At 38.1% G+C, this 27,631-nt stretch overlaps 2 protein-coding genes across 7 annotated transcripts in view; both read right to left on the reverse strand.

Annotated features, from left to right (window-relative positions):
- Positions 1-2,516: 2,516 nt before the first annotated feature.
- Positions 2,517-23,864, reverse strand: LOC103144026 (protein phosphatase 1 regulatory subunit 12B-like). 4 transcript variants are annotated; one of them, XM_016675705.1, is made up of 12 exons: positions 23,753-23,864; positions 22,351-22,441; positions 22,064-22,264; positions 21,848-21,956; positions 19,485-19,600; positions 11,253-11,269; positions 11,037-11,166; positions 9,987-10,091; positions 9,579-9,629; positions 9,408-9,458; positions 8,612-8,678; positions 3,128-3,213 (listed from the first exon to the last, which is right to left on the reverse strand). In XM_016675705.1, the coding sequence occupies exons 1-11, from the start codon at positions 23,770-23,772 to the stop codon at positions 8,640-8,642; spliced, it is 930 nt and encodes a 309-aa protein (XP_016531191.1). In that variant the 5' UTR covers positions 23,773-23,864; the 3' UTR covers positions 3,128-3,213; positions 8,612-8,639. The 4 variants fall into 4 exon arrangements, with proteins under 4 accessions (XP_016531189.1, XP_016531191.1, XP_016531190.1 ...); XM_016675704.1 differs by having other exon boundaries at positions 8,612-8,681; XM_016675703.1 differs by lacking the exon at positions 8,612-8,678 and having other exon boundaries at positions 2,517-3,213.
- Positions 23,865-24,746: 882 nt separating this feature from the next.
- The window catches only part of LOC103144027 (golgin subfamily A member 6-like protein 22), a 7,867-nt gene continuing 4,982 nt past the window's right edge, over positions 24,747-27,631 (reverse strand). For 2 of the 3 annotated variants that reach the window (XM_016675698.1, XM_016675699.1), the window contains exon 5: positions 25,070-27,631. This exon is cut by the window's right edge and continues 1 nt beyond it. In XM_016675698.1, coding sequence (XP_016531184.1) covers positions 27,438-27,631 — 194 coding nt within the window. In that variant the 3' untranslated portion in view covers positions 25,070-27,437. The other variant, XM_016675700.1, reaches the window with a different exon arrangement.

The raw sequence follows: 27,631 nt of genomic DNA on the forward strand, positions 1-27,631 counted from the left end.
TAATAAAATGTCCAAAACATTGCTTAAAATCACAGAGTTAGATTATGCTACTCTCGGTACAAGTCTGCATGCATATTGTTATTTTTTTATGTATGAGTAACACGGTAAAAATAAAAGCTTTATGGTTTAAAAATGGCTAGTGATCTGTTTCCCTGATTGCCGAGTGTATGTACTTATGCACAAATGCATCTGCGGTCGCCCTGCTTCAGCTGTGCAAAGACAGTTTTAGAACACCGTTCACACACGTGTGATTTGTTTCTGTGTTGTTTTTTTGTTTTGTTTTTTTAAACAAACACTGGAATTTAAAAAGGGAAACTTCAGTCCATTTGACAGTCGAAACGTGATGTCGAGACCTGCAGCGGGTAAAGGCGCTGCTTTGAAACATGCTGGTTCTCTTGTCAGTTGCTGTATTTCTTCTTGCTCTCTTTGTGCATAGGCGTAATCACTTTTGTTGTTTATTTTTTCTTTTATTCTGTGTATCCCCGATGTAGAATGTGGAGCTGTGTTTGAAGCGACGGCACAGACGTGTTTCCATGCTCTCTCCTCATTTGCTTTCTGTTTGTGTCCTTGTCTGGTTTCTGTGTAGCCGATTCCGTCACTGTCATCGAGGTGAATAGGAGCCTGAATCTGCTTTTGCAGAGCATAAGGAACCACCGGCCTTCATGTTAACAACATGGACATACTGTATACTGCCAAACATGCAGGGCCGTACCGACCTCCCCCCTTGAGCACTCAGTTCTCCACCTCTGTTCCATCATGCAGCTGTTTTCTCGAGACTCATTTGTTTTCCCAGCTTCACCTTCTTCTCTTCATCCTCTTTTAAAGCATCGGAGGACAGTCAGGTTACGTCCCCTAGCTGTGTTTCTTCGTGTCTAGTGTTGTGGTGCGCGTGTTCATGTCAGTACTTGTGCCTACTGTGGATCGCATGCTTTAGCCTTTGACTGGACACAAACGTTGCTCACAAACTCCTCTCGACCCTTATGTGGACATACGTTGGGGATCCTTCTGAAGTTATCAAGGGAACCAAATAACTTATTACAAATTTATCTTATGTGTTGCCAGTTCTGTAAAAACAAATAGGAAATAAAGGCCTTTTAATAACCATGAGTTGTATGTGTTTACTATGCAGTATGTTTTATCTCACAAAGGCACTTGATTTTTTGATGTTTCCTTTGGTTACGCTATTCCATACCAAGCTATCAGTCGCTTTTAACCCATTTAAAGTAGTGGATTTAGCACAGGCAGGAGCAACACAGCTCTATCTATGTTACCATTAACTCTGACCATCTCCCCCATCAATGTTGAAGAAAACTATACATCCTATCCCATCTGTTCTTATTACGTATTCGTGGCAGAACATTTTTTCTTGTGTGGTGTCCGACAGATCTTGTGCGGTCCGAAACTGGAAGTGGGCGTGGTTCCTATACAGACATGCTACAACCCAATTGGTTCTTTCCAGTAGTTCTAATCAAGTGAAAAGTCCCAGCAAGAAAGAACTTTGTTCTTAGCCTAGAATAAAAGAACAATATCTTCTGTTCTTAGGGAGAATGCACTTTTACAAAAAGCACATTAGCCTAGCATTAAACAAGGAAGAAAAAACCTTTAATGTTATTCAGACGATACATGAAACAGTCTATAATGTGTGTAGTTGTTCAGATATAATATTCAGACCATTTCTGCCATATTTACTAACCTGAAGGTCTTTAGTAAATATGGCAGACCAAAGCCCAGTCTAAATACGGTGGACCCTTTGTTTAGGGTTAGGAGTTAAGTTTAGTGATAATGTGTAAAGTAGGTTTGGTTTAAAGCTGGGGTTAGAAAGATACTAGTATGGGTTAGGGTTAGGAAAATTGTCTGGGTTGTTTATAAATGCAGTTAGTAAAATGAATGGAAGTCAATAATACAACCTAGTATGTCTGAATAAACTTTGAAAAACACAACTTCAGTCAATATGGCCTTCAGAGATATTACACAAGCAAATAGCTTTGCAATGTTTTTAATTTCCTGTGAGGGTTGGTTACATAGCAATCCAATTTACCCCCCCGAGTCTAGATGTTGTGAATTTCTCTTGCAAACTTGAAACCACTGCTGTAGACAATCTGGTAACTTACAGTTAAAGATGTGACAATTCTGATAAAAAAAAAAATTAAATTTTAATGAAATTGGGATGACGCTTTAGATTAAAAAAATAAACAGTTGCTTTGGCAATTCAGAAACATTTTATTGGGCAAGGACTTTGTTTTTGCTTTTACAATTCATTTTTTATTATTTCAAACAAGGACAGCCATCACATCAACCCCGTCTCCTGCAGTACAAATAAAATATATATATTTTTATTAATAAATACATTATAATCAGTCTTTCTTCTTTATTTACAGAAATACCTCCTTAGGCTTTAGTTTTTTTCAATATGACATATATGGATTATAAAAAAAAAAACATCTGATTCAGGGGTGTTTATGTATTCTGGTGAAAACAAAATATTTTTGTGACTCATAAGATGATTTTTGTGTGTGTGTGCTGAAGATATAAATGTAAATTCAACATTTGTAGGCCACTGAACTTTCCTTCATCTGGTTGATGCATCAAACAATATCAACCAGAACCTATAACCACAATGTTTTATCTTTCAGGCGTCGCTCTTATTTGTGTGAGAGAGAGAGAATAAAAACACAATCGGGGAGAAAATATTAAAAATGTATTCCCAAGTCCATTGGTATGTTCCAGTAAAATGATCAAATCTTATAGACTATTTAAGTAATATTAAAACCGTGTGCTGCAAAGAGTATAAACAAAAGTGAAGCATCAGTGTGATATCACACAGTATGGGAAAAGTTCAAATGTATTTCTAAGTTTTCAGAGACACTGCAGTCCAAATAGTACACCTGCTCCCTTGTTTGTGGATGTGAAAAGTACTATCTACTATAAATAATATATACTATGTAATATAAGAAAATAATTATAAGGTGAGAAAAACTGAAGTGAGTCTGCTCAAGATCTACGTCTACAAGAGCTTCAAAGGTGGCCTATCAATAACTCATAGAGGAGGTAAAACATGGAACCTTGTGAATAATTAAACTGCTGAATCAAGGTTGGAGCACGAGAACAAAAGCTTCAGACATCTTTTCACTTTGACAGTTTGCTGATTACTCGAATGAGAGCTCCGTTCTCATCCTTTAGCCTCTGGTTGTCTGACTTGAGTTCGGTTAGGACCTGGAGGAGGGAAAAGGAAAGACACAAAATTAGAAAATGCCCCGTTTACCTTGTGCATATTTGGAAGCTAATATTAGTAGCTACTGAAGACGTTTGCGATACAAAGCATCGAGTATTGCAATGGCCAATTCGCCCACTGTTTCAAGTGCAATAAGAAACGACTCTAGCAGTATTAACAAGTGGGCCAAAGGTTTCATCAAAATCTGAGAATAGGTAAGGAGAGCATGCTTAGAAGATGATCATGCAGTGAGAAGTGTACAGTATGCAGAGACGAGGTATGAGATACTCGTTAACAAAAGAGAGAAAAGCTCAAGTTTCTAAATCTTAGTCTGATGAGGAACTTTGACTTCAGAATATATTCCCCTTAAAGGAGACAAATAATCCTTTGAAACCTTTGATCATGCAACACGACACACATCTGAAAACAGCGAGGGGTCGAGGTGGCTACCCCTCTGTCCACCCCAGAGAATCACGTTCAATTCATACAAATGCATGTTAAGTCATCTCCAATCGAGACATAAAGGCAAAATCCCCCGAATTAAAGACATTCTACATTTATATATGTGCATATACACATATATTTATAAATATATATATTGAGGTGATCTGTCCACCCCGAGGGCAACACTACCACTGGACACACCTGTGGAGTGCCATGGAAAAGTATTTGCCCCCTTAAAGCTGGATTCAGTTCTTTTAATACTTAAATACTTAAACCTTGAATAACTACAAAATTGAACTTTTAAATAATTTCATTTCAGCCAGATGCTTTGTGATAAAGTAATTTCCCCCCAAAACCTAATAACTGGTTGTGCCACCCTGTGAGACAATTAAGCAACTATATTAACTGTGAATGAGTTTTCAACATCGTTGTGTTGAAATCTTTGCAGAATTTTGTGGTTCAGTTTCATATACTGCAAAATATCAATTAGACTTAAGTACAGAATTTGACAAGAGTACCTCGCGACCATCATTTTTTTCCAGTTTTTCCTGAGTTTTACCTGCCGGTGTGGTTTGCATCAGTGTCAGGTCCTGTAACTGAAGAGCAACTGACCATTAGTTCACACAGACTGAAGGACAGAAGTTTTCTTTCGGATTATTTTAGTGGGGAGAAGAATTGATTGTTCCAAAAGAAAGCTATCTGATACCATCACTATGTTTCTCTTGATACTTTTGTCTTAATATGCACAATACAGAATACTTGCCCCATAACCTTTGGGGAAATATTCTACTTTTAGAATCGTCCAGCACACTGATTTTTGGCAAATGCGAGGTGAACCGTAGTGTTGTTTTTGGGTAAACACAGTGGTTTTGGGCCTGGAACTCTCCCATGCATGTATTTTTCTTTTTTTTTTTTTTTTTTTTTTATTGTCGACTCATGAACACTGACCTCTAACGAGGTAAGTGAGGCCTGCGGTGCTTTAGATTTTGTTCAGGGTTTTTTAGGGACTTGCTGAATGAGTCACTAGTTTTGTCTTGGAACAACAAGCCCCTCCTGTGACAGTTCAACGCTGCTCCATGTTTCTCTACTTGTTTTGGTTTTCACTGTGGTTTGCTGGAGTGTCAAAGACATGTTATTTGACAGCTTCTAGTTAAATCATTTATTGATTATAAAGGTCTGGCATCAACTTCCTGGATGTGCCCAGAGAAGCAAAACTCACCTTTCCTAAATATTTTTTTTTATGATCAAACAAGGGGGCAATTATATTTTCATATAAAGTCAGGTTAATTTGGATAGCTTTGTCCCATAATAGATTGCAGGTTCATACAGCAAAATGTCAACTGCACATAATCAAAGAAACTATCAGGTAGAAAGGTAAGAGTGTAAATATAACATCCAGTTAAATTTCCATGTTGTTCCAATTATATATAGATATAAACATATATCTATATATATAGGTTTATAACTGAAGAATATAAAATTATCAGCAAGGTATGTGCCCATCTCAACACCAATGAAATGATGGCCTTTTGCCAGCTGTATGTGCCATTTGTTCTTTTGTTAGATAAAAGCCTTTTGTGAACTTCCTTGTTCATGATCTAAGCTCTGGGCACAAAAATGCTACAGCCTGATCCGAGTTCGTAAATGTTAAGTCTGTCTTTGCTCAAGGCTGTTCATGGGTTGTTCCTTCTTGTCAAGCAGACGCGCCCTGAGGAGAAGATTACAGCTTCAAGTAAGTGTATCGGTGTTTAAAGGCAATCATTATCATTATCAATCCAGCAACCCACTGATGATTTAATGATAATGAATGAGTGTGTGATATGAAGTTTTCCTATAAATTACAGCCTTTTAACCTAAGTTGTAATTTACATTTAAAAAGTGTATGTCCACTACAGTGATGCGCAAAATTAAGGAAAGCCAAATACAATGCAATGCTTGTATTGATTAGACTTCCAATCATACATATCCTGCAAACATCAACAAATGCTCTTCAAGCTTGCATTTGTATACAACTGGTCAGCCTTTTACACAAGCAACAGGGAGCAAATTTTGTTTTAGTCATTTTAAATTAGCATGAATGTAAATATACCCATGTTAATAACAAATGTGGCAGAAAGTTGCCCTTTTAATACTATAAAGAAGACCGGGTGAAAAAGCAAGCATGCAAAACAGCAATCATCCAAAAGGGGACGGGACCTGCCTGAGGGGAGGACAGCGGAAGAGGAGAGGCGGAAGCTGTGACAGCTCCAGAAGGAAAGAGAAGTGTAAAAGTTAAACGGCGCAGGAAGGGGGACAGCAGGGAGGAAATCAAGGCCAGACGATCCCAAGGATCAGAGGTCCTCTGTCTCCGGCATGGAGGCCGTTTCAGAGAGGCGGGTGAGGACACGCAGCATGGCTCTGTTCTCAGCCAGGAGACACTCGTTGACTCTCCGCAAAGCCTGGACCTGGGCCAGGGCAGGGAAAGCCTGCATACATGGGGAGAGAGATATAGAGAGGAGCAGGCAGAGAAAGCAGGCAGGAAGCAAAAAGCAGAAAGAAACACGGACAGTGACAGGGTCCATGTCCACTCATACAAGCATGGATACACAGAGGAAATGAGGTCAGCTCAGCTGCAGAAACTTACTTAAAAAAAACAACAAAAAAAAAACTGACAAGAACAAATATTTACACACGAGGGATCATTTGAAAAAAGTGTAGAAAAGCTAAAACATGCAAGAGAAACGATGAGACATGTACTGTTTAAAACTGACCTTAAATCATTGCTCAGTGAAATTCAGAAAACACACTCGCTACGCCTTTATACAAGAGTTCAGTGAATAAAACTAATCAGCAGTGAAATGAATCATCTTCCTCTTTAATGTTGGCCTGGTTTCTTGAGGTTAACCTCAATGCGGTTTGAAAGAAATGTCTACGGTTTGACGCTGCGCCCGTGGGCAAACCACGCAAGTGAGACAGATGGAGTCATTGGAAATCTACAACACTCACTCTGACAAATTGATATCGATTTCATCATGTGATCCCCAGACAAGTTACAAAAAAAAAAATCCCAGGCCACCCACAAACACATTTGTTGTGAATACAAAAGACATTTTTTTTTTAATGTGTTTACATTAAAGCCCCAACTACTTCAAATAACACCCAAACAGACTCATAAACCTAATTCAAAACAGTCTGGTTTTAAAGCTTAACAGCTCAAGCATATAATGTTCCCCTGGCATTAGAACAAACCATTTCAGCCTTTGGCCAGCTTTCCAAGTCCTTGGCAAAACAGGAGGAAAAAGTCAGAATGAGGTGAGAATATGTAATGACCAGCATCCCTTATTCATCCTGTTAAAATTCAGACCTTTGATTCTGAGTAAGCAAGAACAAGACTCTCAGGTTCCACAGATTCTTCTGATTATGTCAAAAACAATTTAGGTTTTCTGCAAGAGGTTAAAGACACAGGAAAGGTTTTGTTTTGTAAAGTAGGAATAACCAGAGTTGAAACTCTTTCACTTTTAGAGCTTAGAACGACCAATAGTGTATCCCTATTCTAAAGAACAAAAAATAAAGAAGATAAATGTGTTGGTCAGTATTGGCAAGGAGCGTAGGAGCCTCATGAATTTGGACACTTGACTGGCAACTAATGCCAATGAATGTTGATTTGTTTAAGTTTTAAGCTGCACAGGCATAATATCAGTAAAAATATCCACCATTAAAGCTGGTAGACAGTTCTCCCATACAGAAGCTAAAACTCTGCAAGTTTGTTTGTATTTCACATTTATTTTTGTTTACTTCAATAATTATGGCTTACAGCTAATTAATTTTTAAAAATTGTGTTTTAAAAATTAAAACACAATTTTTAAGATTAGTAATAAAAATGTAACATAAAACCAAATAAAAATCTTTTTTACTACAAAAATGTGCTTTTATGACCTTCACCGTCATGGGATAGACTTCTGATCACAGTCCTCCAAGCGGCTGTCCAAGAGGTTAAGTAACAAATCATTATTGCAAAATAATCTGGCTGTCTATGGAGCATTTTATCCAAGCACAGTGATACGAAGTTCAGTAAAAGACAAAACTGTGGTCGTAATGGTGCCCGAACCACAGCTTGGGTTATAGCTGTTACATTTCTTTATTTAAATCTCTTTTGAACCAGACACCTCAGTAGTTAACCTCTTTTCAGATGGAAATAAATTCTGCATTTTATTTGGAAATCATGGTCCCAGCAGGCTCTGAGGGAAGAAAGGAAATGATTCCAAGCTGCTTCAGGCTCGGTGTATAGTATCCACAGCCAATGATCATTCGGGGAGCTATGTTATGCGCTGTTGCAGGTCTACTGGGTTCTATCAAGTCAAAACGCAGGGAACTGCTTCTATCCACACTGCCAAAAGTAGCAACACCTGGTTAAATGAGCATTATAAAACTGTAGGTGACTGGCCAGCAAACTCGCCTGACTTTAACATCGTAGAGAAGCTAAAAAGTACCAAGAGAAGGATGAGAGGCACCAGAGCCAAGAATGCAGATGAGTTGGAAGACACTATTAAAGCAACCCAGGCTTCCTTAACACTTCTGCAGAAACTGCCACGATCATCAAAATGCACAGAAATACATGCTTAAAGTATATTCTGACTTGTTAAGTTGCACCTCTACGAACAAGTTGGAGATGCTACTTTTTAAGTGCTGCTTGCTGAAGCTCAACAGTTCCCCCTTGTGTTGGAAGACTTGCAGCTCGCTCAGTACGAACAAATAGCTGTGGCAGAGGTGCAAACTAGAGTGGCTTGACTGAGGTGCTTCGGAGCAAAAGTTGTGACGCTCAAACAGTGAAGTTCTTATACAGGAAGTAAGACAACTCGTCCAAGTGTGTGTGCGTGTGTGTATGTGTGTGTGCATGCCCCAACCCCTGGCAAAAGCAGAACGTGTGAGGTGAAGGGTGGGTTTTGATCACTCATCAACATCAGGGCGAGCACTCACCATCCCCCCTCCCTGAGAAAGCCCCTTCTCAGGGCTGGTACCCACAGCGGAAGCGCAGTGGGGGAGTCTGCTGAGGGGAACCAGGATGACACGTGGATAAAACATCATTCCATCTCAGACTGCTGCTCTTTGCTACATTTCTACCATTCTTTGCTCACATTTGATTTTTCTCACATCTCAGCCATGCCTTTAAATATTTACAGCTTAGCAGAAAAATCGATTCAAAGTTTAATAACACGTAAAATGTATTTGATTTTAAGTACAAATTCAAATCCTTTGTCTGCGTACGCTCAGGCTTGAAAGTTGCCTGCTGCCGTCGCCTGCGTTTCTGTGTCAGGCAGAATGCACTCTGGAATGTCTCACAAAAGAAGGCCTTTTGCAATTGGACGGATTTTGGTATTCGGATGGAACTAGGTCACAATGTTCACCCCGACAGTGAGAGAATTGGAGCAGGGGAGCTGCAACACAAGGCAGAAAGTAGCCCAGCATAACAGTGTGGCTAATGAGCCTGGAGCATTAACCTTCTCCTCCCCTTGACTTCGAACCCACCTGGCCGACCACAGAGTCTACAGGGGGCTATATGTGCACTCCGCTCTGGGAAAACTATTCACAGGCAGTCTTTAGCAGCAGTGGAAGCAGCTTTGCTTGAGCTGTGTACTGTCAAGGACTGTTAGTTAGTTAAGGCTTTCGGAGAAAACATCAATAAGAGAAATGAAGCCCAGCATGTGTCTGAGACAAAATGATTGCCATATAATCCCAGGGTGGGTGCACAACATTTACTGATGCAAGGACTGACCTTTATTTCCTCCTCCATGTCTGTGACTCTTTTCTCCAGCGCTTGTTTTTCCTGGATGTCATAAAGAAATTAAATACAGGGATGTTGAAGGCTGGGAAGCCATAAACACATCAGGATGTTCACTCACTTAGTGATATAGCATAATGAATTTAAATGGCATGAGTTACTCACCCTTTTCTCTGTTTCAAGAACGGTGGATCGCTCAGACATTCTGTCCTGCCTCTGTAAGTTTGAAAAGTGGATGTTAAAGAATTTTGGCTTAATCAATCAGAGTGGTAAGAAAGTTCCATCCGTCGGTATTGTCTACACCGGCGTGTCCTTGCAGAGCTGCAGGACGCCTATTTCTAAAAGTCATTGAGTGAGAAGCATGACAGACCCTGGACACGATGCCAGTTCACCACAGGACAGATAACCATGAAGAGAGTGACCAATTAGTCTCACAGTCATGACTTTGGCATTATTGGGAAATATGTGATGGGACCTTTTTTTTTTTCCATTTCCATTTTCCATTTCAATTTTGTTCCCATTTCCTGACGTGTCTTCTCAAATTCTTTTAAAAAAATATTGAAAGATTGGCACCTGAGCAACTTTCTCCAGTTGAGAGCGAATCTTCACCAGCTCTTGTTTGCTGTCGTGAAGTCTGGACTTGAGCCTTTCATTTTCTTGCAAAGCTTCTGTGTACATCTAAAACAAAAAGAAACAGATTACATGCTATTAAACTTTAATCACTTTTGTATTGAAACACAAATTCAGCTGAACAGACAAAAAAAAAAGGGGGGGTGGGGGGATAAACATAACAAAAGACAGATTAGAAAAAAAAATAGACATTTTCAAATAATCTCAAGCAGAAACAAAAATGCTGCAGTTTTCAAACAGTGAAGTTTACAAGTATATTTGCTTCCCTTACCAACCTCCTCTGTCTGCGTAGTGGCAATATAAACTGGGGTTCTTGTTCAACCTTGTTTGTTGCAGTTACAGGATTTTTTTAACTATTTAAAAATTCTTCTAACCTTGTTTATACAAGTGGAATTTGTAATATATCAATTTCTATTAGCAATTGCTGGGTCTGACTTCCATGCATTGGCTTGTTTGCTTTGTTTTTCACATTCTGACGTGTGAATAAGAAATTAAATCAATAAAACAAGAAGTACTGGATTACTGGATCAAAAGTTCCTCAACACTCGGTTTTAACAAAAGTGACCATAAAATGTACAGGATGAAAGGAAGTAAGGAAATGAAAATTCAGATCCAGATGAAATTGCTCAGAGTGAATATCTCTGCCATTTTATAAGGGGGGCAAAAATTACATTACTTGTAATTCAAGGTTTATTGCTGTAGCATGACAAAATACCAAAACTCATCTGTAATGTACTCTCAGCTTGAGGTCCAGGCCACTTTATGGCCCCATTAAACATATATGTCATATTCTATGTACCTTACATGTGCAAAATATTTTAGAAAACACACAATAATTGCATGCTTGTTCTTCATATTCCTTTTAGGTCCAATTAAATTTCACAGGGTTATAAAAATGAAGGTGTGGGCAGTCAGGCTGTGTTCAAAGCAGCAGCTTTGAGCCTGTTGAAGGGAAGAAGTGTGTTTGTAACCGAGGCCTGGGTTACTTGCTACCTTCTTATAGTCTTTGGCAGTGGAGTCTTGCTCCTGTTTATTCAGAGCCGCCAGCCTCGTCTCTCTCCTCGTGTACGAACTGGTGCGGCCCATAGGTTTGTCTGTGGCGCTTTCTCCGGTGGAATCGTATCTGAAGTCAACACAGCTCCATCTCAGTACACAATGGAGCTATATGTTATTAAAAGAACAAAAATAAAAGTTTTTTTTTTTCCTTACCTCGACAGTCTTTCATGCTGGGAAAAAAAAAAAAAAAAAGACATGTTAGTTTGATCAGTCAGAATCGCATCATGAGAACAACACAGTGTAAACATTTCTGAAGTGGATCCAGATTTGTTTGTTTGATAGGACTCAACAAAGGCTCAGCAGAGAAATATTTTCCATTTGAGAGAAAAGGAGAACAATAAGGAAGTTTGAGAGTCAAATTATGACTCCATTGCTCAGGAGCCCATGGGACCAGGAGGAAATGTGCAGAAGGGAGATATAATCCCAAAAAATGTTTCACAAATGTCATGCCGCCTGAGCCTGGTTGAGCTTTCTAAATTAGGTAACTGCTGCCTCCACAGTGACAGCGGCACACAGATGACATCATGACATCAGGAGTGAAGTATGACAGGCCGCCGACTGACCCCAAACAACTGGCAGATATCAAACTGGCCTGGAAGGGTTGTGCTGTCAGGAGTCCTGTCATGGCTGCCAAGTTCACTATTGTGACCACATTTTGTATTTGCTTGAGCATTGGGGGGCAATCTGTGTAAAGTGGCAGATATGTACAGCACCTGGCAAAAACTCATGACTCTTTAACTTTGAATTTGACGTTTTCTTATAGAATTTTATGTCAATAATCTATGTGTAGCAGCACAGAGTTGGGATTTTTATTTTTTCCTCACTTTTGCAAAACAGCTCAAGCTCAATTAGATGGGAAGGAGAGTTTGTGAGCAGCAAATGTGATGTTCCACCACAGGCTGTGAATTAGATTTAGGTCTGCACTTTGACTTGAACATTCCAACACACAACTTTGCTTCTACTTGGGTGTAGTCTGACCATCGTTACAGTCCTTACTGAACAAAACCACAGAATGATGCTGCCAATGCAGGTGAAGTTCATAGTTACTGTTGGTTTCCTCCATGCACATTTTGGATATAGGCTATAACTTTAAATTTTGATCTCTGACTCTTTTACATTTTGCCATTGTCCCATATGCATGTGAAAGGGAGCTTTCATGACTTTGCTTAAATTCTGGTTTTGTTTTGGCCATTTCCATTAAAGCCAGTTTTTGCTGAATGCAAAGCTAATAGTGGTGTTGTTACCCTGGATTTTATTTAGGGATATTAGAGTAGATGGGGTTGGGTATGCCACAAATGTTAGTTTTATTTGTGTCATATGTCATTTTCTTTTCACTTCACAGGTTTGTGTTCCTGTATCACATAAAATTCAGTAATATGGCTTCACTGTAAAGAAAAAGTGCATAAATACAAACACTTTAGAAAACACCTGAATACAGCTGGCTTTAATTTATCCTCTGTGTATCAGCAATCACAATACTAGCAAAAAAAAAAAAAAAACTGTTGTGAAATTGTTTGACTAATAGTTTTGTTTAGATATTTCTTTTAACAACTATTTTACACGTCGGTCAGAGATGTTTAACTCATGTTTCAGATGGTTACTTTGCTAAAGAAATATGGCTCCTATCTATGTCGAAGTACCTGTTATCCCAGTTTTCACATTTGCTGAAGCATGAAGATCCTTCACAAGGAGTCACAGGAGCTGTTCTGCAGCAAGTGTTTACATAACTAAGCCTCGCAGCCGCTGCCTGTCCTTATGTGGTCATGTGCTTTTGCACAGTTATCCAGGAAAAGGCAGACTTAAAAGGCCTCAGATGAAAAAGAGCCAAGGAAGAAACTGGGAACAAAATTCTACTTTCCTTTTCTCTCTTGTCTGTTTAGGAACAGGAGGATTGCTCGATCGGACTTGGCATTCATGCATTAATCAACAGGGGTGACTGGATCCCTCGTAGTCAGAATAAATCATCACAAAATCTTCATGTAGGGTTATGAACCAAACTTCGTTCCTGAGGGCAATTTAATGTGTATTTCACATTAAATGATCTGTAATTGGTTAAATCATGTATCGCCTAAACAAACTTCTAGGAATGACTGATTTCTTAAAATTGAGAAGTGAATACGACTCACCAGGCAGCTTATTTTCCACAACTAGAATTAAGATTTCAACAGAATACCTTACAAGGGTTTTCAACTTGGAGCTTAAAAATTTTGTTCTCTCAGTGGAATGCATGAAGCTGAATTATTGAATGAAGAAAATACATGAATAAGAACAGTGATTTCCCTCTTCTTTTATAACATGTGGAAATAAAACAGGATTCAACATTTTATTGCAGAATTATATAAAAAAAAATCTTTAAGTGTGGTGGAACTTTGAAACTTCAAGGTTGCTATTTATTATAAAAAACAAATCCAAACAACTTCCATAACTAACAGGGCATTATTTAGAGACAGGTTCAGTCAAGAAAGTTCAGAACTAAAGAACAGCTTAGACCAGAGAGAAAACTAGATTTACATTTCATCTTTTCAAATTATTTCAAAACAGATTTTTTTTATTTATCTTTTATCTATTTTTTTATTTTTATTTACAGTTTCGTGCAATTTAAAAGAAAAATCTTCATAGTTACACAGGTGATACTCCCTGTCACACTAATGCTCATTTGCATTGTAGTTCATTTGCATAGATTAATAAGCACTTCTACAAATAATACTCCAGCATCATCTTTTTATTCATCTTACACTGTAGCATTCTTCACTTTATCTCCAGCAAAGTCTGTCAAGGATTATGTCTAAAAAGTAATTTTAAATTGAGTAGTTTTTTCTTTTTTTTTCATATAGCGATAAATATCTTATCTTCCATTCATATTCAGCGGATTTCTTAAAATTAAGGATAAGCTCAAACTCATTTTTATTCATGCTTCAAGTATTTGATTAAGATATTATCGTTGCTGTTTGTGGATGACAGCAGCAGGCAGCAGTGCTAACACTTGTTTGCTTGTGTTCATGTTGATCCATAGCTGTAAAGCCTCAAATTTTACTGAACCTATCAAAAATCTTTGCAATGTGATTAGAGCAAGCGCTCTAATCACCCATCTATCACTTTCCCTCAGCATTTTCCCTTCCAGCAAAAAAAATTCTGCCATTTCAGACAAGGCTGACATCATGGAAAACTAGTGTCTGCGTTTTACCAGGGACAAAGCAAAGGAGGAATGACACTTCCATAAAAGAGAGCAGAATCCTCTCTAGGGAGTGACAACATGTACTTTTGGCAACCGCGCAACAACAAGAACGTCTGCAGCGTTGCATGATGTTCCTGTATACATTTCTAGATAGACAGAATCACATTGTGTCCCTTTTTCCTCCTTCCTATTTTCTTGAAATGTCTGTGTCACACAGACTCCAGCTGACATAAACACAACAGTCAAACTACGCCCAGGAGAATAGACCACTTAAAGCAGGAAAAAAAAAAAAAAAGCAACAGGAAATTACAGAAGGAATGCTTCAGTCCTACAGCCTTTTCCAGAAAACAGGATCAGACCGCTTCAGAAAAAAACATTCGCCTCTCTTTCACAGGTTTAGGGCGTAAGCTGTGAATAGTAGCTGATTATGACATGCCATGTTAAGTGCTGAATCACGCCAATGTAACACTAATCCAGTTAACTTTTAGTGACAGGTGAAATTTAAAGTGCACTATTGGCTTAGTGTGTTAGAGTATGAGAGAGGAATAATATTTGATAATACACTGAAGTTAAGTTGTTAAATATATTTGAGGTAGAATTGTTGCAAATATCTCGATATTTTCAAGAGCAAAAATAATTAAGATGAAAATAAAATAAAAAAACAAAAACAGAAAAGAAACCAGATTTAGTCTAATATGTTTTAAATAAAGCACATCTTAGGAAGAGAAGCTTACTCTGTAGTTTTTGTCTGTATAGGATGGAGAAGACGGAGGTGAATCTGTCACCGACTTCCTGGTGCGGGTCAGGTCTTTGGTCCGGGGGTAATAGGATGACATCTTCCGCTTCTACTCTTAACAGGCAGGTACACTTCAACTTTAACACTCGCTGAAGGCCGCTCAGTAGATAACAGACACGCAGATTCCCTCAGGCAACAGAGCAACAGGAGTCCATGACACCATTCCAGGGGAATCCTTTGCAACAGGTGTTAGAGTGTGGCTACACGTGGTGTCCCAGTCCAGTTTAAAGCTCCGATACGAGCCTGAACGACAGCTACGTTAGGAGAAATTTTCAGATTTGTGGGTTTTTATTTTCCTTTTTTTTTTGTTTACTGGTGATCGGATGAATCAAACAAGTAATCTCTCCAGAGGGAAAAAAAAAAAGAAAAGGAAAATAACAATTTAGTCAGGACATCAAGCACAAAAATGCTTTCTTGTCTTGTTGAAGACTTTTAGAAAATTCGCCAAAAAAAGAAGAAGCTTAAAGTAAACAACTGTGCAATGCTGCCTCTTCCTGGGTTTCCCAAAGTTATACCCATCTCCCTCCCTCTCATGCTTTTTCTTTCTCTTCTCCCTTCTCTCTCTCTCTCTCTCTCTCTGTTTGGCCACCCCCTCGCCTAACCCCAGCCCCCTGCTTCTCCCGGCTCTTTTCAGCTTTGGCAGCTCTCTGTGGCAGTCGGCCAGAGAGGTTCTGGCTGCTGCGGACAAACTCGGCAGTGGGGGCTAAAAATTGTCCACTGATGTGAATGGGGATAAGAGGGTAGGTGGAGCACAAGGCCAGATGCAGGAGGGGGCTGTGGCAGCTTATGTTCCTCTAGAAAGGGCAACCACTACCTGAGGAGCCATCAGCAGCCTGGAGGTGCTGAGTGCATGCCTGCTCTGCACACATGGACGGAAAGTGGTTGTTGGTGCTCCACGATGTTAACACAAAGCACTCATGACATGTCTCCTCCTCATAAAATATGCCTGATCTGAGGCCGAAAACTGTGAAGAAAAACCCCAGTGCTGACTTTATTTTCACAGTTCGGTTTTAAATTCAGCTTGGATGAAACATAAACACTGTTCCATCTTGGGAACGATAACTTCAATGCATAAATAATAAGTAATTATGGGGCAACTTCTAACCTGATGTTTTCTCAAGAATTATTTAAAAAGCAGAGTATCAAACAAATTACTTATCTTTCATTTAAAAAAGCTGTATTTTTAGTGCTTTTCTCTTAGCTTTTAATCCTGGTATACTGGAAAAAAGTGGACAAAACTATTTGATACCCCTCTAGATTAGATTTAGCAGACCACGACTACTCTGTGTCATTTGGAAATTAAAAATCTAATCAATCACATGTGTGGTTCCTCAAGGCTTCAGGCTGTGCCCACTTTTATTCATGTCAGATGCTCTCATTTAGCTCTGGGGACATGTTAGTGTCACTAGCTTCGCCTCTGTTCCTATATTTTCCTGTAAAATGTTTGAATTCTGCTGCTGTACAAATACAGTTTTCTGTCCATGTTTTGCACATAGTTTGCAGTGTTTTCAGGAGTAGTGGGGGGCAACATGTGGCGTTCTCATGATCTAACAGACCTTCAGTCAGGAGCTTGTTTATAGCCTAGCTTAGTATAAAGACTAAAAGCATTGTAGTAAAAACTACAGTTTCCAATCCATTTTTTTCTGACAGAAAGATTAAACCTGTACTACACTAAAACTTGGACTAATCCAGTTTCATCTGTTTCATACAAACAAGTAGCCACTACTATTCGGTTTTAGTTTACACTGCGAGATCTCTACATAGCCGTGTATTTTGATTTGTTTCTCTTTAAAATTGCGATTCAGGTGCTTGAACAATCTGTTGGAAACAGCACTGATATCAAGATTTCTTCTGAGTATCACTAATGCTATTAATACCTCTGTAACCACTAGATAAGATGAGAACCATGGCATTACGTACTCTCTTTCCACAATTTCTTTGGATTCTCATGTGCAAGCACAACATTTTTCTAGGCCAAGAAAAAGCAATTAGTCATCCTAACAGATAAGATTCACTCACTCTTGCAGTTCAGGTTGGTTGGAAAGAGTGCTCCTCTGCGCTTTAATTAGCAAAAAGAGTTTGTAAAGAATGAAAGAGAGGCAGGTAGCTATCTTTGTGCCAACTGAATGTTTCATAAAATAAAAAAGCCTGCAATGCTTTCTCACTCTTCCCCTATTTTAGTTGAAACCATATCACTCCTCCTCTTATAGAGAGGTTCACAGCTCCTTGCTCTTCCTAAAGTCTCTTATCTTTGCTCAGGGGAATTAAACAGAAAGTCTGACATGAAAGGAACCATCTGAACAAAAGCACAAGCTAAAATCAAGAAAACAGAAAAAAGATGGGCGAGAAATGAGAGACAACAGATTCATGCAAGTTCGTAATTTAACAAAGAACATGTAATGTGACTTTCAGCTTCGGGATGTTGCACTAGCAGTGAGTTCCTCTAGAAGGTGAATTAAAAATGAGTTAATTCACCTTTAGTGAATATTAAGAGATATAACTAATTTAACTTTTCATTGATCCGGTATGACACAGTGTCATTTTACATGTGATTTAAAATTCCAAGTTTGAGTTTTAACAAATAAAATAGCAAAAAATCTCAATATTTTCATTGGTCTTTTTTTACTGTGCAATTATAACCTGAAAATAAAGAAGTCATACAAAACGTAAAGAAAACAGTCAGGGGGAAACAGTGGCTCAATTGTCAGATGAATATGAAATAGCCTACATAGGTGAAGTTCATTTAATATTTTTCATGTTGGTGAGAGAAAAAAAAAAGTACATGATGAACTTTGTCTTTAGTCATTTAAATATGTAGCTGCTCTTATTTTATGACAAACAACATAAGTGCAACAAAAAGTTGTGTGTTTTATCAGAGGCCCCTTTAAAATGTTCGGGCACCTTTAGTACGTGCAGTAAACTATTTAATTTTTCACAGATTAAAATATTTAATATGTCATAAAATATTCTATAAAATATAGAATATTTAGTCGACAACATTAATCAAGGATACACTGCATTATCTAAATTGACTGTGAGGCATTGAACTCCACTGGAACCTGCGCTGGAATCTCACATTGAAATTATATTGAATTGTCCCTTGTCTGAAACACAGCTTTAGTGCATTACCTTCACATTATACAGCGTTTGAAACTTAGTGATTACCAAAAATAAACGGAGTACTGGAGCAAATGTCATAGTGAAGGTTGTGCCACTACCAGCAAGATCAAATTTCTGTCCTGTTGTAAATGCTCCTGCACTGCGGCGATAGGCATATTACCGCTGGCCCTGGGCGTCACTATCGAGCAGCAGAAATCTCCTAGATGCCCTGCTCTGTACTTGACTCTTTCAGAGTCGTTAAATCAGTGGAAAATCTGTTCATATCATCAAAGAGTCACGTAGAGGTTGGCTCCGGTAATAGGCAGCCTGTCATGGAACCTCACCGCTCTGGATGATTATCACAGACAGATATAGTTCACTTGGTAATGCTCTCATGTTACCAATAGATCTCTGTTTCAGATTCCAGAAGCGGGGGGACAGCTGAAGTTCTGAGCTGGACTCAGCTCAAACAACATTTCTGTTTTTGCATGCAATGCATCACATTCATGATACATTGGATGCAAGAAACCCACGATCGGTTTCTTTGTTAAAGAAAATACCGATGAGTGTGTGCTGTTGTAAAGCACCACCCACGTCACAGGTTCGAATCCCGGGCCTGACCTGATGACCTTTTCCGCGTGTCTTCCCCCGCTTCCCCTGAAGGTTGTTTCAAGTAAAGTAGGCAGGTGGAGAGAAAAGAGTATCAGTCAAAAAGTGAAAGATTGAAATAAAGTAAATCCTTCTGAATCCAAAGCTAAGACCAAGCAGAGAGCATCTCAGTTTTGCCCAATAAGGTATGGAATGCTGAGATACCTCGGCCATGTGATGTGAAGAAGCAAAGTGACTTAGAGGGAGTGGGAGGCTGGTTCTCCTGCTATGTCTGCCAACAAGATAATAACCAGCTTTTCTAGTTGAATAAATCTCAGAACACACGTTGTCTAAAATTACGAAAATGTTGCGTCACAGATCTAAGAAAATTGCAGCTTTGAAGGAGGATGAAACAGAATGTTAGAACAATGATGGTGAAGTTTGATTTTGTTCAGAATAGATTTTGTGTGTCTGTGGGGGAAAAAAAAGAAACATATCCTCTAGAGATTATTAGAAATATTACATATTACAATATTTTGATCATTTAATGACAATCTTTAAGAATTGAAGTACTTTTGCATATAGACAGAACGGCTGCTAAAAATTCTGGAAAAATTATGAAGAAAAACAAATGTACTTTTGGCTCCATCTAGTGGTAAACCAACACTCGACTCATCTTTCTCCTGGTTAGTATAAGAGTGAAATCTGATGAAGGATTTTCACACACCTCTGTGCCCTCAGCATCACAGCGGATATATCTTTGCTGGAGCTCTGTAGAAAATGTGAGCTGTGCTGCATCTTCAACTGGATTCTGGTTTTCATCTCTCCACGTCGTTTCACCAACTGCACACAAAAATGTATTCACAGCGTTTTCTTCAACAAAATGTTGTGCTGCTGGAGATCTTTGACCCATTTTATGAAATAAAACAGAATTAACTGATTCTGTTTGTATCCAAACAGAATCAGTTAATGACTTGAGAACACCCCAAACCAAAAAATGACATCAGGATGTATCTTGTAAATTTTGTTGTTTGTCTTGCATGCTGTGGATGTGTAGTAACATTAACATGTAGGGCATGCCTGTTTGGGCAGTTGAAATTTTGCTATTTTAAGTATCCATAAGACATGGAAGTCACAATTTAACAAGAATGTAAGCTTAAGGTAAAAATGCATCCGTCCTAATTCAGCATTGCGTCGCTGTGGTAACAAGGGTAGGAAGGAAACCCAGATATTCCGCTCTCCCAGGACTTGAAGAATCTTCAAAATAAATCCACCTGGGAAGCAACCTTATCTGATGCCCCACTCAACACAGGAAACCATTTTTCGGTGAGGAGAAGTAGTTGACCTCTTTGCCCCCGATGATGAAGTTCATTGTCTTATCGCTGACATTCATCATTCGGGATCCCAAGTACAGTTGGCCAAACGATGAAGCTCATTTCGGTGTTTTGTATCCAAGATCTTGTGCTTTCATTCCTGATCCATATCTCATGGCCATAGGTGAGGGTCAGAATGTAGACAGTCCAGTAAATCAAGAAGTTAGCCTTTTGGCTGACCTCATTCTTCACCACCATGACAAAAGGGAGCTCCCTATCCATATACTGCTGCATTATGCAGATCTTAGTGACCGTGAGATTTCACATGTAAATTGGAGGGACAGTTTAGAAGCATATTAGGATCTCGTGTCTTTGTTTATCAAAGGCAGCTCTTCTGTAGAAAATTCCCTTTCCTGCTCACAGCTAATCGAATTAGCCCCGTCATTATCAAAGTCTATTTTGAAGACAAAAGCACAACACAGAACATTCACTACCTGGCAACAATAGACAAGATTAAACCCCTAGAAAATGCATCTTAACAAGAAAGCATGAAGAGCATTCTATGAACAGACAGTTAACTCAGTTAAACCTGTTTCATAAAATGTGAAAAATAAAAGTACTGTGCACAAACAGGCTCAACATCTAATGCAAATTAGATTAACTGCAAAATGTATTAAGCCACAAAAATAGACCACGATTCCATAATTCTAAAACAGGAGCAATGCGGCTTGCTGATGCAACACCAGCAGCTGAAGTTGAGGAAGTTATTTAGAGCACAGATAGACTACAGACTAAGACAATTCTCTTTTTATTGAGGCGTCTGTGGAACAGCATGGGAGAGAAATCGCCTGGCAATTGGAAGTTGGTGAGTTGATTCTCAGCTTCCCCTGACTGCATGTCAAAGTCTCCTTAGGGAATACACTAAACTTCACATTGTCTACCAATCTGAAACCTTGTGTGTCTTTGTATGTGTGAGAAGTGTAAATAAAAAAGCACTGCAAGTGTCCAGTAAAACTGGAAGAGCACTATATAAATGCATTTTATCTCCCATCACTTAAATACATTGATTTAGTTTTTGAATGTAAAACCTTGAATTTTCCAGTTGAGACAGAAGAACTGTCTCAATTACTTTAGACACCTGGAGAATAATCCTACTAAAGCAAACCAAAACCAAACATCCAAGGTAAAGTTATGGTTAGCTAATTTATTTACATGTTTCCATCATGTAAACCACTTTGAATTGCGTTGTTGCTGAAATGTGCTATACAGATAAGCTTGCCTTAGATTTTAACCGCTGAAAAAGGAGAATGTGATATCAGAGAGGTGGAATTCCTCCATAAATACATTATAGATTAAAAAAATATATATTAAACCTATAGTTGAAAGGAACATGAACATTAAGTAGATGAATTCCTTTAATTTAATTAAATCACAATGTCACAAATCCAAATTTGAATATCTAAAATTAGCTATAAATACATATCAAAAGTTGTTTGCAGTAAAAATGTATGTGACTGCTGTGATTTGACTATAAATTATCTCTCCATCCTTTTTCCATGATATCAAATGCTGTGAAGGATTTAAGACCTTCATGACTGGACAGGTTACCACTTCGTCACAAGATGTTAAACAGGTTTAAATGTTGATTCATTATTTTCAACTGATCCCTAATATTGGTAATATAATCATATCATTTCATTTCCCATAAATATCCGTGACCCCATTTATCATGAAAGAACAGCAGTAAAAAAAATAAATAAAATGACTTCAATCCTACCTCTGAAGAAGCTACTGCTTTGAGGGGAACCATGGTATCCAGATGCAGACAGATTTGACAGGTTTGGAGATTCTGCAACAGTCTCTAACCTGTTCTCAATGTTCCCCTCCTAAATAAGTAAGAAAGTAATATAAAATACATTAAGAAACTCCAAATTTCATAAAATGTACAAATAAAGTGCTGCAGCAAAAAAGCTCAGGTGTGATTTCTGGCTACCTTGTCTACTTGGGTCCACTTCAGAGTAAACGCAGACGTTTCTTTGGACTCAGGCAGGCCAGCCTGATCTCCTGTGTCATCTGCAAAGCCTCTTCTCAGACACAGCCTGTTTCCTTGAGTGCTTTCTTCCTCCTTCTCTCTGTCTTGATGAGACAGGCTGTAGCTCATCTGAGCCTCTTTCAGGTCTGTGAGAGTCACACCCTGCGGGATATCCACACAGCTTCGTGTCTGTCAGCAGTCAAACACAATCTATTAAAGCCAGAGCTTGTGAAGCACTTAGTTTATACCTGTGTTGACCTGCGAGTTTGCCTGGCATGGCGGGACTTTGCTTTCCTCTGAGATTCTGCTTCTTCATCCTTCACAGGAGCCAGATACGACCTGACAATAACAAGCAGATAGATGTTTAAGAGAAAGTACAACTGTAGAAGAGACCTTTCTGTAGATGCAGGCTGCGTTTCTGAAAGTAACCCCGACATATGTAATTGAACAGCAAGAAAACTATAACTCCAGTTGAAATATGCCAGCAAAGGCTTTTCAATGTGAAATTGTTACATTTCTCATCCATGTAATGCACCTTTTTTAAAGCTTTGTAAATGTTTTTTTTTTAATAAAAAATTGCTTAGTGTTATACACATTACAGAAGTTGTCTCATATCTGACACCACATTTAAGCATTAAAACATCAGAAATATCTGCAAAAACACATACACACTATCTCTATATCTTAATCCTGCCATACAAATTTTAAAACAAATATAAGAAACCAAATCAAATAGGAATAAAAACCAAATTATCTTTGCTTGTACTTGCAGCATTACCGGTTTTGCAGTCTTGCAAACGACTGCATCCCCCAAAAGATGAAAGCTACAGTTGAAAGAAAACCGTAAGTACTTGTATTCTAAACCGTAAGTATTAGAATACAAAGTCTTGGTCTATTATTGAAGTTTAAAGTGGAAAAAAATGAGAAAAATATCAAGGAGAAAGTTGGCAGAGTAACTATTGAAATGTATACTTGTGCTGAACAAATAACTCTTATTTTTCTCTTCATTTAGAAATAGATTTGCTGTTGTCTTTGAAAATTCTACATAAACTGGGAGCTTAGCATTGGCAGCAGCTACTAAGAGACAAGCACATCATGCACCACTGCCTTCACAGACACTAGAAAAGGGCTGAAAAAGCACAAGCTGCGGTTGTGTTTTGGCCACTCCTCTGCTTCACTTTTACATTTATTGATCGTTCGGTTCCAGAGTCACCACGAGATTTCACAAAGCTGTTCAGCAGCAGATTCTATTGTAAAGTGAAAAAAAAAAGAGCTTTGAGTATGGATAGACTAACACAGGTTCTGTGGCTGACATCAACAATGACGAAGCAAAAGAAGAGAGAAGTCAAAGATATTATTATTTGAAAGACTAAAAACTATATCTCAGATTTTGGAGGAAATACTGCTCATACTATGGAAAACTGCTTCCCTTAAGCTCCGTATTTAGAACTAATTAAGGATGTGCAGCCTCAAGCCAACAATTGTTATTTACAAGAAAAGCCCATCAGTACCAGTAAAGAGTGTAATTACTACATTAAGATAATGAGCCTGATGACAAAGAGCTTCAGGCCTTTTAAAAGTCTGAAAGTGAAATAGTTTACATAATAACCCAAGAATAAAACAGAATGACTCAGACTTTTTGAAACGTACCTGGAAACAAAAGCTTGCATGGTTCCTGTGGAAGGTCAGAGACTAAGGCACGGAGATAGTGCAGCAGTGATGAGAGGGAGAGGCTGGAGAAAATGACTCTCTGCAGCAGGCTACACAACGGGGAGGGAGCAGGGGAGAGCGGCTTCCTGTCTGGATGATGCATACACAATCAATTTATACTTTCTGTCTAAGAGCAGCTGATACAAGCAAGTCTACTTCAAAAGGCAAGCAGCAGGACAGATCTGTACAGAGAGCCTGCAGGGAATTAGCTAAGGAAAGCTAAAAGCAAAAAATAAAATAATATAAAATATTCTTGACTTAGAGAAAAATAAAAACATTGCATAGTTTTATAAAATAAATAAATAAATAAATAAAGATGCTAAATATGGTTTACAATATATCAAACTGGGGTGGCATACTCAATTATATATCTATGGATGGATGATGAACCATATTTAGCAGTAGGCATGCATATCATATACATACGCGCACCCCCACTTCCAAAATTACCAGTAGAACAGTTTAAGCTCCAGTAACAACGGCGTCTCTTCAAATGCCGTCAACGTCTCGTAGCTATAGCTGACTACGTCTTATTTCCTGTACGGAGGATTGTTTGAAAGCATTTATTTGGCCAGTTATTAACAATATAAGCTTAGTATAGATCCGAAGAGGAACATGGTGGCCTTGCTCAAGACATAAACGGTATTTATGACTTTTTTCAAACAACTCTGGACTTCAAAAACAAATAATTCCCAAATCTGTGTTGAATAAGTGTTACCAGCTTTCAGAGGTCTAAAATAAATATTTCCACCTTTTTCATAATTAAGAGAACAATGTTTGGAGGAACCCCAGAACTTACTAGCTTGGGAAAATGGGCCTCCAAAACCCAAGTCCAACCGTGAATGTTCAGATGAGACACTCTTAACTGTGTACTGAGAAGCTGAGGTCAATCTGTTCAGCATATGAATGTGATAGAACAGCACTACATCGAGTATATAAAAGGAAAGAGGGTTTATTTTAACAACAGAGGGTACCGACACACATTAACAGAAACCATACCAAAGAAAACCAAAACAGACAGATTCAGTAAAAATTCACAAAGTAACATATTTTGCCCTTATTATTGTTGTGCAGCAAATAATAACTGTCATGTGAGGATTCACAGTATCAATAGGCTTTTCCTGATGAGTTCTGAAAAAAAGCCTGATGCGGCTTTACTTCCAACACAGCAGATGAGATTTGTGACTGCAATCAAAGGAACCATGAAAACCATCGTTTCATATTCCTTTAAATATTACTACCCAGGACATATTTTTAATTAATGTCTGACACTATAAAGATATGACACAGCAAATTGAAGTGGTTAATCTACTTGATACATCGTCACCTTTTTTTTTTCCTGCACTGGCCTCATACCAGCTCATTTCCACACCAAAATTTGTTCAAAACCTTGGGCTCTTTTTTTTGTTCAAGTATGTTTGGCATCATAACGTTGCTATAGTTCAGCGGTGACCGTACAGCTATTTATGTAAAGAATGATTTGTCCCTGAGCTTCTTCACTGTGCCATTTATAGGCTGCATGAAACAGTATTCACTCTGAGTAAATCTACCCATTGTACAGTAAACTAAAGTTATAAAATACCGCCGAAGAAATAAGTCGATCCATTTCTTTGACCATCTTGAGGATATAAATCTAACTTGAACTATGCATGTACATCTTAGTAAAATATATTATGTCATATTTCAAAGTCAATACTTTACAATTAATTCCACTATTTTATTAGATTCATTTTACTGATATTTTTCAAGTATTTATTTCTGTTAAGTTTGATGGTTGGAAACCCAAATTCAATTTCAGAAAGAAAAAAAATATACATACATATGACAAATGAGCTAAGACAAAAAAAAAGGTTTTAGCACAGTAACGTTGTGCTCAGGGCACCGTTTGATGTACGAAGTCATGAAGTGAAGACTGCTGTCTGATTGGTGCTCAGCAGAAAGCCATTACCTCTCTCCACAAGAAAGCATCCAAAAATGATAATAAAGCTGGCTGTTCACAGAATGCAATGTATTAAAGCAGCAGAAAAATCAACTCTGTGTTCATATATTAATGGTTATTAAAGAAAAACTGAATAAAAGGAAAGAAGTGTGGTTAAAAAAAAAAGATGCACAAACAACATGGGACGCAGTCTTGAGAGGACAGTGATGCAAACCCAATAAAGAGTTTGGCAGAGCTTCCAACAAACGTAACCAGGACATGGGATTTGATTTCCGCTTCTCATTAGCTGTAAGCCGTAATTATAAAAAGGAGCAGAAATAAATGCTTGCAAAACATAACGCTGTGTGTAATGAATCCATATAATAGATGACTCCCACTTTGTCAGCTGAATTACCGAGAGAAAGCCGCATGGGATTTTATTGAACCAAAAAAGCTTATGCAGTGACTTCTTTATGTTACTTGGTTAAACCTTTCAGGTTGTGCAGAGACATGATGGGAAAAGTGGGACTTATGAAGAGTGGGTCATTTTCTTTAAAAAGGTAACTCTGTTATGAATTAAGGCTTTTGACATTGTTATTGAGAGGTAAACATAAAGAAAAAAAACAACTAAATTTCATCATTTTGATGTTTTTAGTTTCACTTAAACTCCAGCCCAGTGCACTCTGATTTGGTCTGCCTTCCAAACGTCATCTGCCTTCAAACAAAACTAAACAAAAACGGCATTTTGTCATTGTGTAGACAGTCTGAAAAAGTTCACGTTCTTCTTGGTGGATTTCTTCAGCATACTAACAAAAGAAAAAAAAAAAGTCATCATCCAGACCTGTAACAAAGATCAGAGGACATAAGAAATGTAACAGAAGGGCCATCTTCTCAAAAGTAGTCTCAGTCTCTGTCTTACAACAAAAATATTCACACCCAAACTTTTTCATCGTTTGTCATTTTAGTCAATTTTAAGTGACAGACCAACATAAACAAAACAAGGTTTTCAATATTGTACAAAAAATAAAAAATAAAAAAATGGAAAGGGCGACCTTGCATTTATATCCTCTTTACTCCAATATAGCCAAAGAACATCCAATTAAAGTAATTGCTTCCAGGGGTCATCTAATAAATAAATCGTCACTTTTATCTAATTTAATCTCAATAATATTACAGCTGCTCTGTGAAGGTATCAGAGGTCTGTTAGAGAACTCCGGTGAATAAAAAGCATCATGAAGACAAAAGTAAAACACGACGTTTTTGAAGGAAAGTCACTAAAAGCCGTGTTTCATGGTGTTGTGGGGATGATTTTCCTTCAGCAGGTTCAGGGAAGCTGGTCAGAGTTCATGGGAAGATGGACGGAGCCAAATGCAAAAAGAGATGAGGCGAGATCTAAGGTTTCCCTAACGAGCTGAAACTCTGAATGTGCTTGAGCAATCTTTCTAAAGAGCTAGTACAAAACTTGCAACTTACAAAGATTTTTAAATGTAATAAAATAATAGCATACTTGTCAAAATTTTAGTTTGAAAGCCTCATATTTATTCCCTTCCAATTTACATTAAATAGTACTCTGTGTTGGTCTGTCACATAAAACCTAACATAACAAATATGTTCAAGGAGTGAATAATATCACAAAACATTGGATTTTCAATTTACTGAGTCCAATAAATTAATTTATGGAACACAAAAGTGATTTTCTTACTTGCTTCATTTATTTTCTAGAAAAGCAAATTCTTCCGATAACTCTTCTTCTTCTGCCTCCTGTGGCTCCTCTTCAGTCATCTCTTTTACTTTACCATTTTTATCCTCCTCTGTCTCTGCCTCTTGTTTCTCCTCTAGGGCTGTCGATTCCTCCTGAACTTTTTCTTCATAATCTGTCTTGCTTTCTGACCCAGCAATCA

This window comes from Poecilia formosa, unplaced genomic scaffold, assembly GCF_000485575.1.
Source record: "Poecilia formosa unplaced genomic scaffold, Poecilia_formosa-5.1.2 Scaffold120, whole genome shotgun sequence".
Taxonomy (NCBI): Eukaryota; Metazoa; Chordata; class Actinopteri; order Cyprinodontiformes; family Poeciliidae; genus Poecilia; species Poecilia formosa.